The sequence below is a fragment of the Pseudopodoces humilis genome, chromosome 24 (assembly GCF_049639895.1).
Source record: "Pseudopodoces humilis isolate 2021_Gansu_Grassland_sample_001 chromosome 24, ASM4963989v1, whole genome shotgun sequence".
Classification (NCBI taxonomy): domain Eukaryota; kingdom Metazoa; phylum Chordata; class Aves; order Passeriformes; family Paridae; genus Pseudopodoces; species Pseudopodoces humilis.
In genome coordinates, this window is record NC_142223.1 from 1,643,949 (window position 1) to 1,668,886 (window position 24,938).

The 24,938-nt window shown below is 51.5% G+C and overlaps 1 protein-coding gene across 4 annotated transcripts in view; it reads right to left on the reverse strand.

The window, feature by feature from the left end:
- Positions 1 to 445: 445 nt before the first annotated feature.
- Positions 446 to 24,938, reverse strand: part of EPHB2 (EPH receptor B2) — a 129,040-nt gene continuing 104,547 nt past the window's right edge. The window contains exons 7-17 of one of the 4 annotated variants that reach the window (XM_088066534.1): positions 21,120 to 21,282; positions 20,438 to 20,546; positions 20,248 to 20,312; positions 18,102 to 18,224; positions 17,491 to 17,738; positions 16,178 to 16,393; positions 13,182 to 13,331; positions 9,918 to 10,111; positions 8,972 to 9,127; positions 5,360 to 5,423; positions 446 to 5,007 (exon numbers count right to left, since the gene is read on the reverse strand). In XM_088066534.1, coding sequence (XP_087922660.1) covers positions 4,708 to 5,007; positions 5,360 to 5,423; positions 8,972 to 9,127; positions 9,918 to 10,111; positions 13,182 to 13,331; positions 16,178 to 16,393; positions 17,491 to 17,738; positions 18,102 to 18,224; positions 20,248 to 20,312; positions 20,438 to 20,546; positions 21,120 to 21,282 — 1,788 coding nt within the window. In that variant the 3' untranslated portion in view covers positions 446 to 4,707. Of the gene's footprint in view, positions 5,424 to 8,971; positions 9,128 to 9,917; positions 10,112 to 13,181; positions 13,332 to 16,177; positions 16,394 to 17,490; positions 17,739 to 18,101; positions 18,225 to 20,247; positions 20,316 to 20,437; positions 20,547 to 21,119; positions 21,283 to 24,938 lie in introns of all 4 variants that reach the window. The other 3 variants (XM_088066533.1, XM_014257203.2, XM_014257202.2) reach the window with 3 other exon arrangements.

The window sequence follows — 24,938 nt, forward strand, 5'->3', positions numbered from 1 at the left end:
AGATTTGTGGGGAGAGAGGACTTCTTGCTTCCAGTCCCAAATTTCTGCAAATAACATTTGTCAGTGGAGTTGGCAGGAGTTAACACAGGGACAGCAAGGAGGTAAATTCCAGGAAATATTTGGAGAGTGCAGGGAGTTTTCCAGGAGAGCAGTGGAAGGTTGGAACACATATGGAAGCAAACACAGGCCAAGGTTGTGTCCTGGCTTTGGGAAGGGCAGAGAATTACAAGAAGCAAAGACATCCTGTACAAGTTTAACTAAAAAAAGGCCAAAATGTGACCGTAGATAAAAAAAAGTTGAATCCCCTATGTGAAGAACTTGCAAATATTTAACATTTTTGAGGATGGAAAAAGACCTCCATTAAATCAGCCTTGAGTTAGACACGCAGGAAAGAAGATGATTTACATTAAAACAATAAACATCACTAAACCAATCCAGACAGCAGTGACACTTGCAGTGCTCTGGATTTGTACATCCAAGGCAGTCCCAGATTTATTGCATCATCAGAAGATCCAACTGCTAACGATGCAGCAGAGTTCAAGCCCTGACTCCAGGATTCATATAAATCAGCCTGGCAAATATAACAAGAGATTTCCTCAGCTGCTCCAACCCTCCAAGAAGTTTTTTCCACTCCTAATCTGCAGCCTGGGCGATGATCCCTGGGAAAGAACCTTTCCTTTAACCCAAATTCCAAGAAGAGCCTCAGGGAAGGTGGGAAAAGCCCTGTAGCCCAGCCAGCAGCTGGTTCTGAGAAGGTCTCAGCTCAGGCCAGGCCAGGAGGGAGCTGCTCTGGGTGGTGCTCAAGCAGCCGGTGAGGAGAGCAGGATGCTGGTTTGGGGAAAAACCTTGGGAAAGGGATAACGGGAGCAGTCCCTGTGTGGCTGATCTTGCAAGGCACAGGTGACGTGGGTGAAGCTCTGCTGGGTGCCCAGGTCCTGCAGCCCCTCACCCTGGGGTGATGCCCATGAGCTGCCATGGGATGGATCCCAGCCCACACTGGGATCAGAGCACTAAAGGAATCCTGCAGCAATGGAAAACCCTGGGACAGCCACGTTTACCTGGATGACACAAGCAGGGATTGCTGCCTTTGGAAGCTGCTGCTGGGCAGGGAGGATGTTATGGAGAGGAGAAGCTCCTCAGCTGTTGAAAAACACCAATCTCCACTAATGCATGGAAGGCAGCTCTGAGGGTTTACTGGGGAGGAGAGCAGATCCTTTAGGGAGGGGATGTGCAGCTCACAGGGCCCTGTTTTGTGTCCCACTAGGACAGGTGATTCCTCATGGCAGTGCTGTGTCTCACAGGTTTGGTTTTCCTTCCTCCTTCACACCCCTGGGCTGGAATTCCAGCAAATGGGCTGGTGGCAACAGCTGGAAATGACCCACAAAACACATTTTAACTTTTTACTGTCCACATATGCTTTGCTTCCTCTGCTCTGCCCCGTGATGCTCTGCAAGACTTGGACTCATCACTGTCCAGCCAACTGAGAACTTCCAACCTGCTCAGCATTCCCACCAAATGCCATCCCCAGGCTGACCCTCAGCAGGAGATGGGAGTGGGAGAAGGGAAGGGGTGGGAGGTAGCTTGAAAGGTAGAGGGGAAATGTGAAAATTGCAACAAGCTGCCTGAAAACCTCTCAGGTGATGATTTTTGTTAAGTACCCACACATGCACACATGCACATGCACAACAGCATTTCACAGTGTCAATGTTAGCAAGTGCCTTTTCCCCTTGGAACACGCTGAGTTTTCCATTAGACTCCCATTTCGTAGCAGTACATTGGAGACCCATGAAATAAATATGTTATTGTCAGTCCAGTGCCTCTGCCCCAGCTCTGCAGCATGTGCCAGAGGCGTTTACAACCAAAGCACTTGACAGGAACTCGGTTCCTCGTGCTCCCAGGAGAGCTGAGGGATGCAGAAAACTGCAGTGTTTTCTGGACCATGTCTATTTTAGTCCAGCTCTCTGTTAGTCCTGCACAGCCAAACACAGATGTCACAGCCATGTCTGCTATAAACAGATGGGAAGGTGTTACTTTCAGTACCACCACCATGTGATTTTTGGTCAGCAGGAGAGATGTGCTTTCTCTGCCCTGCAGATGGCTGCCACAGCTCTGGGGGCTGTGGCACTGGGACCTGTCCTTCACAGTGGGCTGGGTCTGGCGGGTAAATGTGTCTGAAGCAGCCAGCGAGGAGATTCAGTGCAGTGAGATGAAATATCTCCAAATGAAAAGGACCTGAAGTGCCCTTCCAAGGCCTGGGTGGCTCTGAAGCGATGCTGCCTGGGCATTGCTCCTCCTTAGTGTCTGCAGGGTGGCAGAGAACAGTCAGGAATTGTCTGGGGAGGACAAGTGAGGAGCATCATGTGCTCCTTCCACATGGCTGCCCCACGGGAATCTGCTGGTGAGTTTTGTAGGCAGAGCTCTCCTGGCAGAGCTCTGGGGCACAAGGTCAGTGCTGGCTGGGGCTGGGCAGTTGGCACAGCACCGTCCTGCCCTCAGGACCAAGCCACCAAGCAGCTCCACGTGCCTTTGGCACACAGTGACAGCTGCTCCTGGCCACGGTGTGGGACAGGCTCACCAGGGGAGGCTCCCACACCACACTGGGACTGGGCACAGCTCCTGGCTTCCCTCTGCAAACACTTCCTGTGGTTGAGTCAGCTCCAGCGATTTTTGATGTCCTTTCAAAGCTGAGCCCACCACCTGACCAGGAGCAAGTGATTTTTGGATGCAAAGGCATTCCAAGTATCCCTCTGGACACACAGGCTGGGTTTAGGGCAGAGGGGCTGAGCCATCCACGTCCCACCTGCACACCCTGTGCCCACAGCCCACTGCCCCTCGCTCCACACCCCCCTGTGCCACGCAGGAGGTGCTGGGGCTGTCACAGGGGATGCCTGGAGCTCAGGACAGGACCGGGACACCCAGCACACACCTCGTGTTCCCATCACTACAGGCATGCCCAGAGCTCCAAACCCAGGGCTGGGCTGGATGCAAGCACAAACACAACACTGCACTGGAGATTTTGGATGAACAGGGGCTGCAGGGACAATTCCTCCACTGAAAGGCCCTGCTGCTGGAGCACCAAGCCCTGGGACAGGGCAGGAGCTCAGGAGAGAAGAAGTCTCACTTGTAGGGACTGCTCTGATGCCACTCACAAGGGCTTTGTTGTTGGATCTGGTCTGGCAGTAGAAAATGCTAGAAGTATTTAATAAATGGCCTCATATTTTACAAGCAGTCTGGGGAGATGATGTCTGGCCACAGAGGTCTAGACAGCTTGGGATTTTCATCCACAGCAGACACACTTCCTCTTGGATTCAGCCCCTGGAAAATTCAGCCAGGCAGCTCCCAGTGAACGTGCCTTCAACACTCCTCGCTGCCAAAAACCAGAGGAGGAGCCCAGGAATGACATGGCAAAGGCAGACAAGGGTTTGTGAACACCAGTCCTGAGGCCACCACCAGGAGGTGGGTGGGAAAACGCCACACGTGGAACGCTTCAAAGGATGCCAGGTGGTGTTGGGCAGGGAGAACAACCCAGCTCTCACCTGCACCTCCCTGCGCTGGGCTGGTGGTGTTCACACATCCCAAAGACCTGCTCAGTAACTAAAGAATTTATTTCAGCTGTTTAGAAACTCACTGATCATTCAGCTTCAAGCACAGCATTTTGCCTCTGGAGAGCTGGGATTGGAATCTTTGCTGTCCCAGGCTCTCTTTGAGGTGAGGGGCTGAGCCTGAAGCTGCATCACCCAATGAAGGGACAGGGTCCCACCTGCACTGGCACCTGCAGGGACCCATCCCCACCTGCAGGAAACACAACCCCCACTCCAAAACGCTGCGCCACGAGCTCCTCTCAGAGAACTGGGCTTGCCCTGCCTTTCCCATGCACCAATCCAACACCTTCCTCAGCAGCCAGACATTTCCAAAGGGCTCTGAAGCCAGCTGTGGAGTCATCATTCCCTCACAAAAACCATCCGCCCTCCCACCTTTCCCTCCCAAACCCCTGTGATGCTGCTCACCCCCGAGTTGAGCTGGTGGCCAACACCTGGTGGAACCCCAACAGCCACAAACATCTGTCGTGCCACGACCAATTGGAAAGAACAAATAAGCAAACGGGAGGAAATGTGCATATAAAAAACCTTTTTCTCCTGGCATATGGTCAATAAGCTGCAATTTTTCCTTCCACAGGGAAGGGATTTAAGTTCTTGGATGATATGATGCTTGGAGATGTCATTTCTTTTTCATTATAAAAAAAAAAAACAAAACCAAACCCCCAACCAACCGAAAATTTCCAACCCCCAAACTCACAAACTGGTGTTAACAAAACAATGCAAAAGGACAAATCTCCCAACAATGACAACCGAAAAATAAAGGTACACGTCAGCATTTGTAATCAAAAACTACTACATACTGTACTTGGGAAGTCTTCTGGGAAAAGATCATTGGCATCTAGAAAGGATATCACTAAAAGTCTTGAGCAATGATATGTATGAGACACGATGCCATTGGAGGGCGGATGGACGGACCCTTAGGAAACTGTCACTCACAAAACTGTTCCATGACAAGAGAAAATAAGAGATGTAAAAAGGATTGCTTTTCCCCATCCCCACCCCCCAAGGCGTTACAGATTCCTTCTCATTTGTCGGAAACAGCCTCCTCTAGTCTTAGTTTATTTGTTGTGTTTTTGTTTTGTTTTGTTTTTTTTAAAAAAAAAAGTCTTCAGCTTTTGAAGAAGTCCATCAGTTTCTGAGATGCACTTGGTTCCACAGCACCAAAGAGCTTCAGCTCTCCCCGTCTGATCTGCTGACAGGGGCTCTGGGGAAGGGCCTGGCTCACGCTGTTCCCAGCGCCCACGGGAGGAAGAGATGTGCTTCTCGTGGCCTTTTCCTTGCTTTCCTCTTCCTGGAGAAGTCCCACTGCTCCAGAGGTGCCTGGGTCCAGCTGCAGCAGCCTTGTGCAAGAGGAAACGTGAAGCTGCTCTTTTCTCTTCCTTTGGAGACTCCCATTGGTCTTGGAGCCCTTTTCAAGAATGCAATTGCTTTATTATTATTTAAAAATATTTTGTAGTTCGTTCATTTTTATTTTTTTTTTTCAAAATAGTTGTCCTTTTTTTGTTTGTTTGTTTTGTTTTGTTCCCTTTTTCCATTGCTTAAATTCTAGAAGCTCTTGGCGACTTCTCATTGTTGAGGACAGGGTGTTCCCTCCCGCTCCTCAGAGCAGCTGCCTGTCTCTGCTCCATGCAGAACACTCAGGAACTGGAGCTTGGACATACAGGGGCAAAGGGGAGCAGGGCCTCGAGGAGGAGGAGAGGGAGGACAGGCAGCTATCAAACCTCCACAGACTGGATTTGGTTCATCTGTGCTCTCATCACCTGGATACTGTTGAGGATTTTCTTCTGGTGTCCTGCTAAAGTGACCCCAACTCGCAGAATGTCCCTTGGGGAGGAAAGGAAACAAACACAAATATCAGGAGATATTTTCTCACAACAGAACAAGATCATTATTTAAAATTATCTTTAAGGTCCCTTTCAGCCCAAGCCATTCTGTGATTCTATGATTCCACGAGAATGGTATGTAGGGAGCTGAAGTATCCATACATTTCATCCATGAATGCAACAAACCTGTGGAGGCTCCGGAGCCAAAGGCAGTGATGGTGTGGAAGGAGCCCTCTAAGGTGTGAACTTAAAGCATCAAAAGAAGGTTTTCCCCACATAAAAAAGCTTTTCCCACAGTTCTTTGCACCCCCACGTTACTGTACCCCAGGTCTATGTACCCAGTGGTCTGTGGGCTGTCCCTCCCCTTTTGTCCTTATATGTCCTTTCTCTAGAAAGTTCTCCCTTCCCTGCTTCCCCATTGGCCCCAGTTTGCTGCAATGCCCCGCCCCTGTGATCCCATTGGCTCTCCCTCTCCCTGGCCCCGCCTATGCACCACTTTCCCCTGTTCCTATTGGACCCTGACCCTCGGCTCCACCCCCAAAGCCCATCCCTGGCCCCTCCATCGCTCCCTGGCTTTGTTCCTGGAGCCCTTCAGTGTGTGGCTGCAATGAACCCCACTGGAACTCCACACAGAGACCTTCCCTGGCTATGGGCTGGGGCTCAGCAATCTGTGGTGTGAGTGTGAGTGTGTGAGTGTGAGTGTGAGTGTGTGTGATTGTGTGTGTGAGTGTGTGAGTGTGAGTGTGAGTGTGGATGTGAGTGTGATTGTGTGACTGTGTGTGTGGATGTGAGTGTGGCCTGCCCAGACATTTCCTCTCTGGAGGTGCTTTTGGGAATGCAGCATCACCTGACCACCACCACCACCCAACACTACACACCCCCTGTGAAACCTCTGCTCTTTCACTTTTTCTTGCTTATTGTCCAATCTTTGCATTTCTACCCACCTGCAGCACTCTCAGAGCCCTGAACCTCGACAGAGAGTGTGAAACCAAACGCCACAGGCTCTGCTCTGTGCTCGTCAATTTGTCTTAATTTTTTTACCCTTGTACTGTTTTGCATTTTGGATTTTCTTTCATTTTGTGACACACTACCCCTTGTTTTCTTCCCCTGGAGACACAGGACTGTCCTGCCCCTCCTCAGTGTAGATTTGACCCCCACATGCAGATGATGCTGTTCTTGATGCTTTTCTTTTGAGCTGATAAGACCACAAAGTGATCAATTTTTGCACTCATCCTTTTGTTAAATCAAGGCAATCTTGTTTTTTGGACAGCTTCTATTTTTTATAGTTTCAGACATCTGAGAGAAATAAAAGTCATGCCAAGAGCATGAGTGTGGCTTTAAATTGGTCCTATCCATGTCTCCAGCTGAGTTTGCTCTCATCTCCCCCACGGTGAGTAAACTTCAGTCATGAAATCTTCAGATCTTCTTCTTCCCATCAGGGGAGGGGAGGCCACGTGACCCAAACCTGACTTGAAGGGATTTCTGGTGCCTTTTGTCCTTGAGTGCTAGGAACAGAGGTTTAAGAGGAAGAGTGGCAAAACCTTTGCCATGTTCAGAATGGAAGTTATTGGGCAAAGAAGGGTAAAGAGGAGCTCCAAAGGGTGGAAAAAATTCTTCACTCGTGTCTGTAAACCAGAGTAAGACTGTGGCTCTGCACAACCCTGTGATTCCAAGCTTTCTGCCTTGGATATTAAATATTTGATTGGATATTGGGCAAGAATTCTTTGCTCAGAGGGTGGTGAGGCCTTGGCCCAGAGAAGCTGTGGCTGCTGGAAGGTGTCTTAAAACCTTTAAGATGAGCTTTAAAGTCCCTTCCAACTCAAATGGTTCTGTGATTCTTGGAAGAGAATTTGGTGTCCCAGGTGTCCCAGCCTGCAGTGAGAACCCTTTCCAGCAGGTCAGTGTTGAGCCTGTGTGGATTTGGTGAACTGAATCACTTTTCAGGAAACATTCACACTTTGCTGGCTCTCCAAATCTGGATGAACCAGCAGCTCCATTGACATTCCTGTCAACTTCTGCAAAGGCCAGTGAACATCAGGGGGTGGTGTCAAGTCCTGTTACACCACAATTTTCCAAGGAAAAAGGGACTATCCTGTCTATTGTACATCCAGCCAAGCAGGTGAGGAATGTGGAATGGAAGTTTGCCAAAACTGCTGGGACATGAGCTGAGGATGCCCTTGGAATTTTGATGAAGGCTCTTGGAGAGGACAGGAAGGGACTGGGAGAAGTGGCATTTAAGGGACACTGAGGATGTCTGTGCAAGAACAGCCAGCATTAGCTGGACTGCTGGACTGTCTGCATCCTGCTTGCTGTCAGATATTGCAAACAGCAGATCCCAGGCAGGGCTGGGTTGTGGTCTGATACCTCTCTTTGGTCAGAGTTCTTCCCTACCCTTCAGATTTTGTGGACTTTCTCTTTTTGTGTTATATAAACACAGCCAATACTGTGCCAAAATCATCCCCAGAGCCTTGGGATTGCACCACAGATGTCCCAAAACAGTCAGAACTGCCATGGGAACTTCCCAGCAGCAAATAAGAACAAAAAGCCAGAGCAGGCTGTTTGAGTGGCTGCTTCAGTGAATGGATTCTGACTCACTGGTAGATTTCAGATCTGGTTTTAAGCACCAAATCCAAAAACCTCCCTGGCCACCAGCAGCCCTTACAGACAGCTCTAATGCTTGGCCCTTTCTGAGGTTCCTACAGATACAAATCTTTCAGCAGAGGCATCAAGGTCCCAGCCAGCCCCAAGGGATTTCAAAACCCACCAAAAGTGGGATTTCAGCTGCCTGATTTCCCTGAAGAACTTGCTAAGAATTCATCACTGCAGAATGATTTTTGAAGATCCAGGACATTTTTAGTGGATGCAGCACAAACTTGAAACCACCCCCCAGAAAGGGATCTTATTGAGGTGTGTGTGGCAGAGGCTGGAGCCAGGCTCTGCTCGATGTGGCAGAGCAATAGGATGAGAGGCAGTGGGAAGAAATTGATGCCCAGAAAGATCCACCTGAACATGAGGAAGAACCTCTTTACTGTGTGGGTGGAACAGGCCTCGCTGGGAGGGTGTGGAATCTCTTTCCCCTGAGTGAGGAGCTCTAGGAGACCCTGCTTGAGCAGGAAGGTTGGACTGGATGACCTCCAGTGGTCCCTTTCAACTGTAACCACTCTGTGATTCTGCCTTTCTTAGGCAGAACTTTGCACCACGATGTCTCCATCGATACCTCAGACATCCAAGAGGACTGCAGTGTTCAGAAGTGCTCTGGAGAATTGTCTGATGCCAGCTTGAAATCTCAGCTTGTTCCATGCTGGGGTTTGGACACCCTTGGTGGGGGTGTTCACTTTCACAGAGTGGAAGCAAGGAGAGGAATTCTGCAGGTGTGGAGTGACAGACACATGGTCTGGAGACTGAATAGATTAAAAGCGGCTCCACAAAGCAACAATTCTATAAAAGTAAAACTACATCATATGAAAATAAAGTCTAATTCAATACCAATTGTTGCAAAACTGCTGGGACTTTCCCTTGTGCTTTGGGACTCAAAGCCTGGGCACTTACTCTACAGTCATCTGAGATACTACATCAAAGGTGGTGAAACCAGCACTGGCAAAGCTCTCCTTGTACTGGCTCATCTTGATGGCATCCAGCCACTCATCCACAGTGTTGAAGCTGGTGTAATCCGGGATTGTGCGGTCAAGGAGGGGGAGGTTCATCCTGAAACACAGAAATGGGCAATGACAGACCGAGAGCTGCGAGCATGGCCGCTCCTGCACCCTCCAGCAGCTGGAGGCACTGGATCAGCATCATTCACAGTGCAGGCACTGCCCTGGATTGTGGAATTCCACCCAGAAATCACTGTTCTGACAAGGGAAGGACTGTGCAGAGCATCAGGGAAGCCTTTCTGGATCAGTTCATGCAGGAGAGGCAGGAGCCATCAGAGATGATGGGATGCAGCTTTAAATCCTGGCTGTGCACGGGGACAAAGCTCATTCTCGTACAGGAGCAGTGCAGGTGCTCCCAGCCAGCCCAGGGAAACTCCACACTGCTTCATGGGGGTTTGTTTATCTGCTTCCAGTGCAGTGGGACTGGAACAGCAGAGCAATCCCACTGCCCCAGCACCCCCATGTGCACAAACCAAGGTGCAGAGTGCACTGTCCAAGAGCAGCCTGTGCTGCCCAAGGAGAGGGACCCTGACATCTGTATCCCTGCTCTGTGTCTGCCCCTGGATCCCTGCAAGTGCCCAAGGCCAGCTTGGATGGGGCTTGGAGCAACCTGGGATAGTGGAAAGTGTCCCTGCCCATGGCAGGGGGTGGAATGAGATGAGCTTTAAGGTCTCTTCCACCCTGAATTGTGATTCTATGATATTTTAATGGTCTCCCTATAATCCAACACAGGCCAAGCTCTGAAGTAGCTCCTGAGAGGTGCAGGGACGGTGCCAGCAGGACCCAGAGGACACCAGACCTGTTCAGAGGAGCCAAAGGACAAGAGGAGGACAGAGACATACCCAGAGGAGAGAGGTGCCATGGCTTTCAGGCTGTTCGGATTTCGGATCATTTTATCCAAGGTGTTGACAATTTGCCCAAATTTGGGCCTGTGGTTTCGATCCTTCTGCCAACAGTCAAGCATCAGCTGGTGAAGGGCATTTGGGCAGTCCATGGGTGGTGGCAGTCGATAGTCCTGCTCAATGGCATTTATCACCTGCAGGATAGAGGCATCAATTCAGCTGTGATAAAACCTATTTAATTCATAATGTGCCTTTTCTTGGATCCTGAGGGTGACTGACACGGCTGATCCTGCAGCCTGCACTCACTGCTGCCTTCCCATGTCATCCCCACCTCACACTGTAACTCCCAGCCCTCAGCAGGTCAGGTGAGGTGTCCTGGGAGGTGACACCAGCTTTGCTCAGCCATCCAGCCTGGCTGGCTGATTGCCATGAGCAGTCTCCTGATCTGGGGAAAGGAGCATCCCTGCTGCCCTGACAGGATGTGTGATCAGAGAGAACAGAGTGTGTGAACAGAGAGAAGGGATCGTGCTTCCCTTGGACACAGCACAACATCCCCATCCAGAGAAGGGGGGTGAGTTACAGACAGGGAGCCTGTCCCTGTGTTTTCCATCCTCCAGTGGTGTTTTGTGCTCCTGACACAAACCAGCTTGTCCAGGTGACAGGGTCGTGCCATGGCCTGGGTGTGCTCAGTCAGCAGGAACAGCTGGATCTCCCTGCAGGCCTGTGCAAGTGCAAAACACCACGGGGAGGACTCAGACCCCAGTCAGCAGAGCCAGGCCCAGGAGAACTTGGTTGCAGTGTGCACTGAAGAGCTGCAGCACACCTTGCCAAAGCCACGCTGCAGCTCCAGGCTCATCCAGAAAGGCTTTGGTCTCTCCTTACTGCTCCACACAATGCAGGAAAATGCCTGCTCTGGCAAATTCCACTGGAACAAGGGCTGGAGAATCTTCTTCCAGGGGAACTCCACCTCCCTGCACCTGCAGCCCTCCATCCTCTCCTGGGTGACAAACGAGGAGAAGGCTGCTCCACTTCTTCCAGGAACATCTGTTCCTCTGACAGAGGATTCTCCTGCTTCCTTGGCCATGCACAGCACAGGCACTGAAGGACGAGCAGAAGGAGCCTTGAACACCAGAGATGGGCTCGTGCATGGCAACAAAACCCAGAAGTAAGGACAAGAACCAGAACTGAGGATACTGCAGAAACCACCTCTCCATGGGAATGATGGAAAAGGGAAGGAAGAGTGACAGAACCTCCCTCAGGGATCCCAAAGAAGAACCTCAATGTCTCTGGCCACTCTCACCATGGGATCAAGGCTGCCATGGCTTTGTCCAGCCGTGTTTTGTACAATTCCAAGGACAGAGATCTTCCTGGTGGGGTTCCCAAGGGCTGTGCCCCCATCCTGGGGAACTCTAGACATTCTCATGGTGGTAGACATAGTGTTGAGTAGGGAGACTACACAGAGAAAATTAAGGACACTGGGAATGGGAATGGGAGAGAAGCAGGAAAAGGCTGGTGGCTGATCCATGCCAAACAATCCAGAGTGTGAGGTGGGGCCCCTGGCAGGGTTTGAGATGGTCTGTGGCTCCAGGCAGGGAATGGACTGGGAGGTGCTGCAGGCACTGTTGTGTGTGAGACATGGGGCTGGCACTGCTGCTGCCAAAATTTGCCAGAGGGAAGAGTCCTCCCCCTGCTCTGCTGCCCTGGCTGGACACGGTGGTGGCCCCAAGAGGCCTGTGAAGGTCTGAGCAGAGGTAACTCCTCTACAAATCACTGACAGGAGGGTGGAGCTGGGGAGGGTTGGTCTCTTCTCCCAGGTAACAGGTGGCAGGACTAGAGTAAATGGCCTCAAGTTGCACCAGGGAAAGTTTAGATTGGATGGGAGGAAAAAAATTATTCATGGAAAGGTTTGAGAAGCATTGAAACAGGCTGTGGAGGGAAGTGGTGGAGTCACCATCCCTGAAGGGCTTCAAAAACTGTGTGAATGTGGCACTTGGGGACGTGTTTGGGGTGAACATGGCAGTGCTGCGTTGATGGTTGGACTCAACAATCTCAGAGCCTTTTCCAGCCTCAAGGATTCCATGGCTACCGATGTGCTTTGTGCAGCTCAGGGCTCCTCCCAAGGGCTGCTGAGCCCCATCCCAGCTCCCTGAGTGTCAGGAGCGCCCAGAACAGGGCAGGGGAGGCTCAGGGTGGGGACCAGCACCACACAAACACCGAGCACTCATCCCTGCTGCCAGCGAGACATCCCAGATGCGGCTCCAGCTCTCTCGGTGTCCTCTGCCAGCAGCCGCCCCAGGCACTCACACCCCAGGGTCAGGAGGGTAATCTGCCCTCAATACCAGCCACGCTCCTCCACAGCAGGACCAGCTGTGCTTAAGTGCTGACAGCTTCTGGGGCACCGAGGGGGAGCAGGGGCTGGGGACAGGCACGGCTCTGGGAAGAGCTCCAGGAGAAGGACAAAGGATGGGGAAGGTACAGGAACACCTGGTGCAGGATGTGCTTGAAAATGAGGTGGTAATGATGGCTTAGCAGGAAGGGAATTGTCCCCCTAAGTCCCATCCCTCTGCCTCCAACATGGAAACATTTTCCTGATGTGGCAGAGGCTGGGGCAAGGCTGTAAACAGCCAAAGGTTCTAAGGTGTCATCCACCTGCTCCAGGCTTAGGAGTTCATGTTAATAAATTTCCCACCAGGCATTAGTGAGGAAATAGTCCCACCCTGGAGAAACCTGATGTGGCATGGATGGAGATCTGCTGAGATGGAAAAGGTCTGATCTGCCTCTGACAGGAAGAGGGAACTTGGCTCTCACTCTCTCCCTGTAAGGCAAGGCCTTAGGGGAGCCCACAGGATGGTGGGGATGGATGATCTTTAAAGGTCTCTTCCAACCCAAGCCGTTGTGTGGCTTTGTATCAGACTTTCCTGGAGTGTCTGTGATCCCAGCAGATGAAGCTCTGCTCCAGAGGCACTCAGCTCAGGGACATCTCCTTTTCCACCCACCTGCTCCTTCCCTTTCTTAGCATCTGCCAACACCCCTGGGGTGCTCCCCTGAACCCTGTGCAGTGGGTGCTGTGCAATTCCCAATCTCTGCCACAGCAGCACCAGAATAAATCCCCAAATTATTCCCATTATTGCTTCCAAAGGTGTTGACCTCGGACACGTCTGCCACAACAGAGAAAGCTCTGGACATGCCACAGGCTGGGACAGGCTGTGGCCTTGCAGTGCTCCCCATTCCATGGTTTCTGCCCCTGGTTTCCCAAGAACTCACATCCTGGTTGGTCATGTCCCAGTAGGGCCGCTCTCCGTAGGACATCACCTCCCACATGACTATTCCATAGCTCCACACGTCGCTGGCCGAGGTGAACTTTCGGTACTGAATGGCCTCAGGTGCCGTCCATCGGATCGGGATCTTCCCCCCCTGTGGGATAAAAACAGGGGATGGGAACAGAGACAGCAGGAGCAACTGGAAAATAGCAGTGTCCACAATATCTGCCTGTGGCATTCTGGTAAAATGCCAGAAGGAAGGGAGCACAGGACTGTCTGTCCCTCAGGGTGGATGTGGATTGTCCAGCCACGCTGGAAGCCTTCAGTGATGATGATTCTCCCCATTTGGTGTCCCACCCACCTCCTGAGGAAGGAGCTTTTCCTGTTGTTCACCTTGAACCTCCCCAGCCATGTTTTCGTCTATGACCTCTTATTGCATCACCTGGTGCCACTGCAAAGAGTTTGGCTCTGATCTCTTTGTTACCGCCCTGAAGGTCACTTAGAGGTGTCCCCTCAGTCCCTTCTTCATCACCTCCACCAAGGGCAGCTCCTGCCCCCTGCCTCCTGCTCCACTGATCCTCAGCATGGCAAACTGCCCGGGGAGCTAAGAGGGTCTTTGGTAGAAACTGAATGGCCAGGAATGTCAAAAACCCAAACTGATCTCAGTCCATCCTTCTGCTGTCACCTGGCTGCCTCCAGAGCAGAATAAAGGGAATTAGAACACCTTCCTTACAGCCTTTTACACTCTTTGAAGTCAGCAATACACCGTTTCTAGGCTGGGTGCTGTCTGTGGATATGCAGCTGGTCCAGAAGGTTCTGATCCTTCAGGGTGGGATGGGGGGTCACTGGTGGGAAATGGGATGGAATTGGTGGGCACTGGGGTTTCTGTCACCCAGCTGTGGAGAAATCAGGACTCTGCACTCCCAATGAGGAGTTAAGCACAGGAGTGGCACACACAAATGGGGACACAGGGATTGAAAGCTCTGCTTAAACCCTTCCTGCCTCCTGATTTTCTACCAAGGGCTCTGGACTTGAGCCATTCACTCAAGGGACCTTCTGAAAGGAAAATCTTCCCCTGTGCTGTGTCTGTGTTTTGTGGCTGTGAGAAGATTAAAAACCATTCTATTTTGTCAATGAACAACTGCCATGTCTTATTAAGGGTCTCCCAGGACTTCACAGTACTCAGCCCCAGTCCATGCCAGATAATGAAAAAAGATAAATGTTCCTTAATCTTCTCACAGCCACAAACCTCAGACAAAATATTATGGTTTCCACAAGAGGGGAAGAGGAAGCAACCCATACCAAACAGGATGTCCTCTCCATCAGGAAGACTCTTGACAGAACTCCTGCCAAACTGATTTTAAAAATGGCTAAAAAGAAGTCCTAAAGTAGAAATTAAGACTTTTGGAGGATTCTTGTGGAAACTCACTTCAGTGAGACCTCCCATCTCTGTGGGGTCTGACCTGGAGCTTCACCACTCTGAAGACCTTCCTGAGGTCCAGCATGAACTTCCCAGGCCACAGCCTGGGCACAAGGTCACTGGGAGAACGATGATAAAAACCATTTTGCAGAGGAAGATACTTCTGATACAGTAGGTGCACATAATCTGTCGTTATGGATAATAAATGTCCTGCTACAGTGCCCACAGTTCAAGAATAAATTAGGGGTGACAAATTTATTATTGGAGAGAAAAGCTACAGGCACAAAAGCAGGGATGGAGAACAGCAGTAAACATCATGTATTTAGTTAACGAAGGGAAAGTTAATTGGCTGTAAGGAACATGTTGTGAAAAATAAATGTTATTAGTGTTTGTAAAAACCACTGATGGCTGTGTAAGATGGATGAGTTGAAGGATGAGAATAAACCCACACATTTTTAGGTGTTTCTTAGGTATTCAACTACTGATAAAATTTACTAAGAGCTATGGCAGGCATCTCATCACTGCCAGCTTCAAAAGACCCAGGAGAGGTGATTTCCCACAGGTCATGCTCCAGCTCTATCAACACTGATTTCCAAGAATTCCAGCTGTGGGCATTGATCCTGATGCACTGTACAGAGCGTTTCTGTGTGGTATTTATGAGATCTCCTTGCTGAGCTCTCACTGAGAAAAATCAAATAATCCTCTGGTCCTGGGGCACCTTCTGCAGCCTGACACCAGCCAGGAGTTCGTGGTGGCTCTTGTGTTCCTGGGAAGTTGCTACAAGAACGTGAAGTCATTTTTAGGAGTGCTTTTCTGTTTAATTTGGATACTCTCTGGAAGATCAGTATCTAGTATCTGGCACCCACCCACACTTCCTACGCTTCAGTCTGTCCTTCCTGGGGCTGAGCAAGGGAGATGACATGAGGAAGGACAGCAGGGCAGCAGGACTGGACAGTGATGGTAAAAAACCCAGACTTTCTGCCCTGGCAACAAATCTGTCAGGGCAGCATCTCATCTTAAAGGTGAATCACACGAGGGTGGGTGTTGCCCTGAAAACTCAGCTTCTGAGCTTGCTGACATGGTTTTCTAAAGACTTTCCCAGGACAGTAACTGTAAGCATAGAGATGTGTACATTCTTTCTGTTACACGTCTTGTGACGGGCATCTCTCATGGCCAGTGCAGTGAGAAAGTGTTATCCTGACCATCCAATCCCTGGCCGTGGTCAGAAGCCTATAAATCCTGGGAGGAAAAATAAACTCTGCTCTTTCTTTTCACCACACCTCGACCTGTGTGCGTGTGATCTATTCATCTTCAGCGGCAACAGGAGGGTGCAGAGCATGATCCCAACCAAGGGCTTTTCAGGGACATGTGTGTGTTTGCAAACGTGTTTGGAGGAAGTCTCAACTATCCACAGGAGTGACAGGACCTTGCAAGGGAAAACCTTCACTTCATTCCACTGGTCTTTCACATCCTTTCCACTGCTGACACCCTGAAAAACCGCTCTGCGCTGCCACGGGGGGACATCCCCCCTTTCCTTTTCCCACTCCCTTCCTTCACCCTGGCTGGAAGAGCAGCATTACCAGAGCACTGGTGTAGGTGGGGTCGGAGGTGTCGTCCTCCAGGAAGCGGGAGAGGCCGAAGTCGGACACCTTGCACACCAGGTTGCTGTTGACCAGGATGTTGCGGGCGGCCAGGTCCCGGTGCACGTAGTTCATGTCCGCCAGGTACTTCATGCCCGCGGCGATGCCCCGCAGCATCCCCACCAGCTGGATCACCGTGAACTGCCCGTCGTTTTGCTGAGGGACACAGGGACAGAGGTGACAGGAGCGGATTTGCAGCCCCTCGTGGCCAGGCAGAAGCCAGGAGCCTCTTTCCACACCCATGGCAGGATATGCCATGAGTACATTCCCTCCCAGAGCACATCTCTAATCGCCTCACACATCCCAAGGGCACCACTACAGCAGCTGCTGTCACCCCAAAACACACCCACCCTGCACAGGAGAGCTCAGAAGGGACAATCTCTTCCTGTTGACCAGCTTACTTCCCTTCATCACAGTCAATTACCCACTTCAAACCCAGAACTAGAAACATTTAGACAGAGCAGCTGGAGGTGGAGTCCTGCTGGGTTAAAGCTGGGTTAGGCTGTCCCTCCATGGGTGCCCATGGGTTCAGTCTGGATGTGCACCTGTGGGCAGGCAGGCACAGCCTCTCTCTAGGATGAGTGGACAGACACGTAAGAAATGACAGCCCTGGTGCTGTCACCCCCAGCTCTGTTCCCCAAACAGAGCTCTGCACTATGCAGTGATCCCAAAACACACCTCTGCACTGTGCAGTGATCCCAAAACACACCTCTGCACTGTGCAGTGATCCCAAAACACACCTCTGCACTGTGCAGTGTTCCCAAAACACACCTCTGCACTGTGCAGTGTTCCCAAAACACACCTCTGCACTGTGCAGTGATCCCAAAACACACCTCTGCACTGTGCAGTGATCCCAAAACACACCTCTGCACTGTGCAGTGATCCCAAAACACACCTCTGCACTGTGCAGTGTTCCCAAAACAGAGCTCTGCACTGTGCAGTGTTCCCAAAACAGAGCTCTGCACTGTGCAGTGTTCCCAAAACAGAGCTCTGCACTGTGCAGTGTTCCCAAAACAGAGCTCTGCACTGTGCAGTGTTCCCAAAACACACCTCTGCACTGTGCAGTGTTCCCAAAACAGAGCTCTGCACTGTGCAGTGTTCCCAAAACAGAGCTCTGCACTGTGCAGTGTTCCCAAAACAGAGCTCTGCACTATGCTGCAGCTGCCCCAGTGACAGGAGACAGCAGAACCTTCCCCCCAGATCCCCTCTGTGCTAGCACAGCCCCTAGAGCCGCACCCTCCCCGATCTCATACCCGCAGGAAGGAGTCCAGTGAGCCGTTCTCCATGAACTCAGTGATGATCATGACTGGAGAGCTTTTGGTGACCACCCCCTCCAGGTGGATGACATTGGGGTGGTCAAACTGCCCCATGATGCTGGCCTCACTCAGGAAGTCCCGCCTCTGCTTCTCTGTGTAGCCAGATTTGAGGGTCTTGATGGCCACAAAGATCTCTCTTTTGCCTGGAAGCTTGAGATGCCCACTGCACACCTCACCAAACTCCCCTGTGAACACAAGGTAGGGCCTGTGAGCCTCCCCCACCTCTGCTGTGCCCCTGAGGGACCCCTGGCCCCAGCTGTGCCTCCCCTGCTCATCCCTGAGCTGAGAACCCACCCCCTGATCTGTGTTCCCTCCCTCTCCACCCCTCCAGCTGCTCTCATCCATGAGGAGCACTGCATCTGGAATTACATGCACATGGGAACTGATGCTCTTGCTTCTCCCCTGCTGGACTCCCCTGCTCCTTCTAGTCCAGCCTGAGGCTAATTAAGTTCTCAGTGGCATCAGCCCTAGTGGCATCAGGCTGAATCCTCCCAAATTTTGGCACCATGAAGGAGGCTGTGCTGCTGAGCCATTCCCAGGTAACCTACCTGCCCCAATCACCTGCTCGATTTTGACACAAGAGATATCGATTTCTTTTGCAAATTCCCTGACAGCCTCATTGGGATCTTCGTAGGTGAAAGGATCGATATAAATCTTCATCCCTGGAGTCACTGCATAAAGGTGAGGGAGAGAGTCAGACAGATGGATGCAACTGCAATGGTTGGCATCAAGGAAAAGAGAAAAATATTTGAGTGTCGGGCTTTTTACCTCAGCAAGTTGCATAATCAAGGCACGAAGCAGACAGAGAGAAACAGTCTGAGAAAGAACATGCAGAGCCATGTTTCACAGGATTGTTAAAGCTGATTTTAATGAACACTGGCCCACAAGTCATTGTTGGGGAGCTACATCGTGAGCCTGGACTACAAAACTGCAGACAGACTCCTCCGTGGGGGGATCTGTGACCCTTCCAGGAGCTGTGCAAGCAGGAGGGACAATCCAGCCTGCCCTGTTCTCCTGACTGGCAGCCCTGCCCAAGGCTGGGCTCCCTCTTGGGAGCCCCAGGAGAAGTAGTGGGACACACTAGGAAAGTCACAAGACAGGTTCCTCTTGCAGGGGACACAGTGACACGTCACGGGAAAGGCAGTGGCCGATGGACCTGGTGAGGCTGGACTGCCTCTGCCACATCCCAGCACTGTGGGACAGCTCTCACCTGTGCCTCTCCCCTTTCCATCCTCATTTTCTGGCCCCTGGCTCATTCCAGAATGGGCTATTTGGAGAGCAGAGCTCACAGCTCCCTAAATAAGGAGCCCCACACAGCAGCAGACTGTGACTGCCAGCTCCAGGGTGCTGCTTGTATTCAGGGGGATCTGCAGTGCTCCCAGGCTCCCTGGGCCTTGGCAATCTGTCTGCACAGCAATCACTGCTGGGGACTCAGCACTGGCCAGGTGAGCTGGGTGAGGAAGGGCTAAAAGGCACCCAGGCTGTACCAGCTCTGCTGCTCCCTGTTCTGAGTGGTGCAGGCACAGTGACTAAACCCATCCCAGCCTGGAGCTGTCATGGCCCACACCAGGCCCTGGGAGAACGTGTGAATGTGTGTTTGCAGCCCAGACTGACACACAACTGAGAGCTGCATTTACATAATGTCTCCTGAAAAGTGTCATTTTTCCTGGTAAGGGATAGGGAGGCAGCCAGCTCAGGCTGCTGGGGCACAGGGCTGCAGCTCTGCCTTTTGGGACATGTTTTGCAGGTAAAAGCAAGAGCAACAGTGAGTCCTGAGTGGAAACACTGCTGGTGTTTTCCATGCTCTGAGCAAGGCCTGGATTTGTACAGGAACAAGGTATTAAAAGGGCAGAAATCCTGAAGCTGCAAGTGGAACATGAGGAAAATCACAACTGAGATTGGAATAAAGCAAGGTTAGAGCAACAGGTCTCTTGTGAAGAGGGAGAAAGGAATTTCAGGAACATGAAGGAAGGGGTTAATCACATGGAATGGTTTGGGTTGAAATGAATCTTAAATGACCTCATCTCATTCCACCCCCTGCCACGGGCAGGGACACCTGCCACTATCGCAGGTTGCTCCAAGCCTCATCCAGGCTGGCCTTGGGACACTTCCAGGGATGGGGGGAGAAGGATGCACTGGGGTGAGGCAGGGTGTGCAGTGAGGCTGAGCAGGAATGCTGGATGGCAGGGAGTGCCTTGCACAGGGATGTTGGAAGAGGGAGGCTACAAGAGAGGGCATGTTAGGTATTGAGTTATATACCTATATATAGATACATCTCATATCTTGGAATCTGGGAGCACTGGGATGGGCTCTAGCAAAGGTCTGTGGGGTCCTGCAGGGGGACAGCACTCTGCAGGACAGGACAGGTCAGGGAAGGGGTTTCACTGCTGCCCAGGAGATGGGCAAAGCTCAGGAGCTGGAGGAGCAAGACACAGTGTGATGGCAGAGGCTGCAGCGCAGAAGACAGCGATGCTTCAGGGGGTGCTGGTTGCCGCAGAGGCCTGGAGGACATGCTCAGGCACCTGCCAGCGTGCAGGGCTGAGAGCAGGGCAGGGATCCGGGGACACAGAGCTGCCCTGCCCACACACACATGCACACCCTGCCCCGAGCCCTCCCCACAATCCTTGAGTGAACAGGAGCACGAACCGAGCAGCGAGCGGCCCCCCAGGGCCGGGGGGGGCCCCCGGTACGTACTGTGGCCGCTGGTGTAGTGCTGCAGCTTGTCCGTGTACTCCGAGTCAGCCCTCTCAAAGCCCCGTCTTCTGGAAGGGAAGGGAGACCTGAGCACAGCATGGGCCCCTCGGGGCTGGGGCTGCGCTCTGGGGGCACCTCTGCACCCTCCCCGTGCCCTCCCCAGCCCCGGGGCTGTCTCAGCCTGCCCTACCTGTTACACACGATGCCGATGACCACCACGGCGATGAGGAACACCAGCCCAGCCGCCGAGGAGCCGATGATGAGCGGCAGCTTCTCCTGCACGCTGGTCTGGTACTCGGCTGGCACACGGGGGAAAGGGAACAGGTTACTGATGAGCCATCCCTCATGAGGTCACTGGAGTCAGAGGATGGCCCTGAACAGGGGCTGTGTTTGGTTCCTGGCATGGCTTTGGTCTGGGACAGTCAGGACTCCCCTCTGGTTGGGGGATGCATCCCAGAAGGAAGGTTGGATGGAGCTGTTCCTTTTGGGAGGAAAGGTTCAGTCCTGTGGATGCATGCTGTGCCTTGTCCTTGGCCCCAGGGCCAGAAAACTGGCTTGGCCTGTTTTATTTAGCAGCACAAATTTAGAAAATTAAGACATGGCTCTGCATTTGTCATCAGCAGCTGTGCAGGTAGAAAACATAAATTTTGCTTCCTCTACATCCAGCTGAGCAGACACATCTCCACAACAGAAAAGCTGGGCAGAAACTGGGGCCTTCCCTGCGTGGAACAAACATCCAGGCCTCTCCAGGTGTTGAATGTGATTTGTCAACACACCCTTGAAGGGACTGACAGCAAGGGGACCAGCTGCATGTCTATCTCCACATGTCTCTAGACCCTGAGTCACCTTTAGAGAGGCAGCTGCAGACTCACCTTCGGTCATGGTTTGGAAATACATCTTCCCACTGTAGCGGCCGTAGCCGGCCACGGTGCGTGCCCGCACCTGGAACACGTAGATGGTGCCGGCCTTGAGGTTCTGCACTGCCACGGTGTTGGTGGGGCTCTTCACTGTGGTCGAGTTCAACTCGCTCAGATCCTGCCCAGAAAACACAAACCCATCATCAGAAACATCGGTCCTGAATCAGGCGTTGTGCTTCTGGAAGGAGGAAGGGCAGGAGAGCGGGGTGGAGAGAGCACCAAGGTCTGAACAAACAGGTCTTTCCTCCTGGCAGGGAGACACAGACTCAGGGAAGTGAGTATGGATATCCCTGGGCTATTCAGCACCTCTCAGGAAAGGCTCTAAAGAAGGCAGTAGCTACAAAACTCACGTTGCTTCTCTAAGCCTTGAGGTCAAGGGAGATGGGAACTTCTCTCTCCTGTGCCTTTTTCTTAGCGCTTTCCTCCTCTTCCACCCCCTCCTGCTGTGCCTTATCCAGCCTCAGCACAGTCCATTTGCCCTTCCCCGACTCCCATCTCCCTTCACCAGGAGGTAAAGCCCACCTGAACACTGGAACTCATGAGAAGTTCTGCTCCCACCCCACTGCCCAGATCCTGCTTCTCCAGGGGCCACAGCCAAATTTCCAAGGCTGGGGGCCCCAAGAGCATATTTCAAAGTGATAATGAGACTATTTCCAAACTTTTGTTCTGCCCCTTGTCTGCAGTTTTGTAGCTGAGGGCTGGAGCAGTCACACACTGGTGCAGGTGGCTTTGCAGCACTGGTGCTGCTTTGTCTGATCAGGCCTCAGCACTCCCTTGGACCTCTCCCAGGCAGGCAAGGAGAGAAATAGGTCAGGAAACGTTTACAGCTTTAGAGCTCAAGGGCTTGGATGAATCCTCCCAGGCCCTTGGAGGGCATTAACAACACAGTTGTTTTAAAATCATTTGTCCAAGTCTTTCGGAGAAGCTCATCCCTGCTCCTGGAGGACTTCAAATGGAATGTAATGGCCAAGCCTACAAGGTGGTTGATAGCCTGGGAAATTGATGTCAGCCTGGCTGAGGAAGGTGTGCTTGTGCTGTGCTCTCCTTTAAACCCAGACCACAAGAAAAAGCCATTTACACCTCCCCACCCTCCCTTATCAAAGCTGTTCTTGCTCCTTGGCATCACCTCTCCATAACCTGTGCATTTACCTCAAACACTTCTTGGCCTCTCCAGCTGGCCAAGTGCATCTCAGGTGGTTTCAAGCCCAAGTCCAAGCAGAAGTTTGTGGTGTTTGGGGTTTTGTTTTTCCTGCTGATTTTGTTTTGAGTTTAGAAACCCTAATTCAAAGTAACACACTGGTTTGATTTTGAGTTCTCATCTGGTTCTCCTTCCCACGAGTCAAACTGAAGCTGAAACCAAAGTCTGATCAACAAAGAAAGTCTCTTGAAACATGGGTAGGCTGTGAGACACCCAAAGGATTTACAAAAATTGCTGCTAAGAAGTCACATTAAAAATAATAATAATAAAAAAATAGAAGTAAAAAAGCAAAGAAAAAAAAATGTCAAGTGAGTGAATTTGGCAGATTTCCTGCAAGCCTGCACAGTGGCATCTGCCACAGCCCTGGGGGCAAACACAGCAGGACACAGCCACGCCAGGGCTGGGTGCCAAACCATCACACAGCTGCATTTTGGGATGCCCACGTGTGACAGCAGGGTCCTGCCAGCCACGCTGGGGCTGCGTCTGTGAATCCACAGCACCTGGATTCTCACAGGGATCCACCACTTGTGGGAACATTTGTGCCCCCAGCCAGGAATCCCATCAAGTGGGACATGGGGAAATGGCCCCAAGTTGTGTCAAGGGAAGTGCAAGCTCGATATGAGGAAACATTTCTTCATTAAAAGGGTTTTCAGGTATTGGCACACGCTGTCCAGAGCAGTGGTGGAGTCCCAATCCCTGGAAGTGCTCAAAAAATGAGATTCTGCACTTGGCAGTGTGGCTTGGTGGGCACTGGGGTGTTGGGTGAAGGTTGGACTGACCGATCTTGGAGGGCTTTTCCAACTTTAATTGTCCTCTGAGTGTTTGAATGCCTCTCCCAAACCAACTGAGTCCTGGACAGTGCCCAGTGTGGCCCTGGGCAGGGTCTGGGACTGCAGGTAGGCTATCCCAGGGCTCCCCGGCAGGATTTCCTCTCCATCTCCCTGAACTCCCCGTTTTCTTGGGACAGAGCCCCCTCCAAGGATTGGGGCAGCACTGGGTGAAGGGGCAGCCCCAGCTCAGGACAGAAGGGAAACACCAGGCAGCAGCTTTGGCTCCAGGCTCGTGGATTCTGGTGTCCAACAGGACAGACTCCAACAAGTCAGAGAACCACAGAACCTCAGGATGGTTTGGGTTGGAAGGGACCTTAAAGACCATCCTGTTCCATCCTCTGACATGGGCAGGGATGTCCCCTGAGTCAGCCTGGGAGCAGCAGCTCCTGAGCACCAGGAGGGCTCTAATTCCACCTCCACAGGTTGTCTCCCCCACCCTTCATCCCCCAGCCAGCTCACCCCCCTTTCCAGCACTGGCTGGAGACATCAAAGGGCTCCTTTGCCTCCTCAAATCTTGCACTGGTGACCAAATTGGGCTGAATGTCTTCAAACAATTCCAAAACGGGTGACTTTGAGCATCATCAAACCCAATCATTTTGCATAATGAGGAGGGCTAATTACTCTTTGCAGTGCTTGACACTGCAGTGGGTCTCCAGTTCCCACACTCCGGGATGAGTTTGGCAACTTGGGATAAAAACTGCTACACCCTTTCTAAATGAAGACAACACAGACTTTTTTAATAAGACAAACGTTGGCAGGTGCCTCTTGGAAGTGAAAAAAAAAAACACATTAAGGTGAGGGCTGCAGAGGGCAGCCACGTCAGGCAGTGTTTGTGCAACAATCTGCGTGGATTTGCTCCAACTCCACGTGAAAGAAACTCATAATGTTGCCTTTGTACAGGCATTTTTAATGGCATCTAAGAATAGCAGTGTTATAAATAATCTGTGGAAGGGAAACAAAACTACACCTTTGTTTCAGGTATTGTGAACAGCTCTTTTCTGTCAACGCTAAAATAAATTCTTCTATTTTCTTATTTAATTTATGTCTTTATATAGAAGAGAATCTATTAAAAATGAAGAGCCAAGTTGTTTTTTATACACGTTGTGTATGCTGCTATTCTTCATTTGAGCTGTTTTCATGAAAATAAAATATAATTTTCTACTGGGGGGGAAAAAATTTTCCACCAGAAACAACTTAACCGGCTCCAGAGATCTTTGCTGAGCATTCAGGAGCACATGGGACAGTTTGTAATGAAATATTTGGAAGGAAATCACCCCTGCACAGACTGGCAGCGGAGTGAGAACACACCTGGGATGTGTCACACACCACATCCAAGTGCTGGATTGATGGGAAGCAGGGGAAGAGCACGGCAGAGCCAAAGCCCTGCATTTTGGGATTGTTCCCAGGGATCCAATAAATGGCTTTTGATTGCAAAACTCAGCATTGCAATGGCTGGACTCACCTGGGACTCAGCTGTGCCCAACAGCCAGAGCAGGATCCAGTGTCTCTATGCACAGACAAACATCAGGGCTGGGGAGATAGAACTGGGCCTTCTTCAAACCAAGAACCAGCAAAAAAAAGGTTTCATGGGGTTCAAACAACTCTGCCCCTCTGTCCTGCTCTGGTGAGATGTCTCCAGCCTGGGGTCCCAGCACAGAAAGGACATGGAGCTGCTGGAATAAGTCCAGAGGAGGCCATGGAGATGCTCCAAGGGCTGGAACTCCCCTGCTCTGCAGCCAGGCTGGG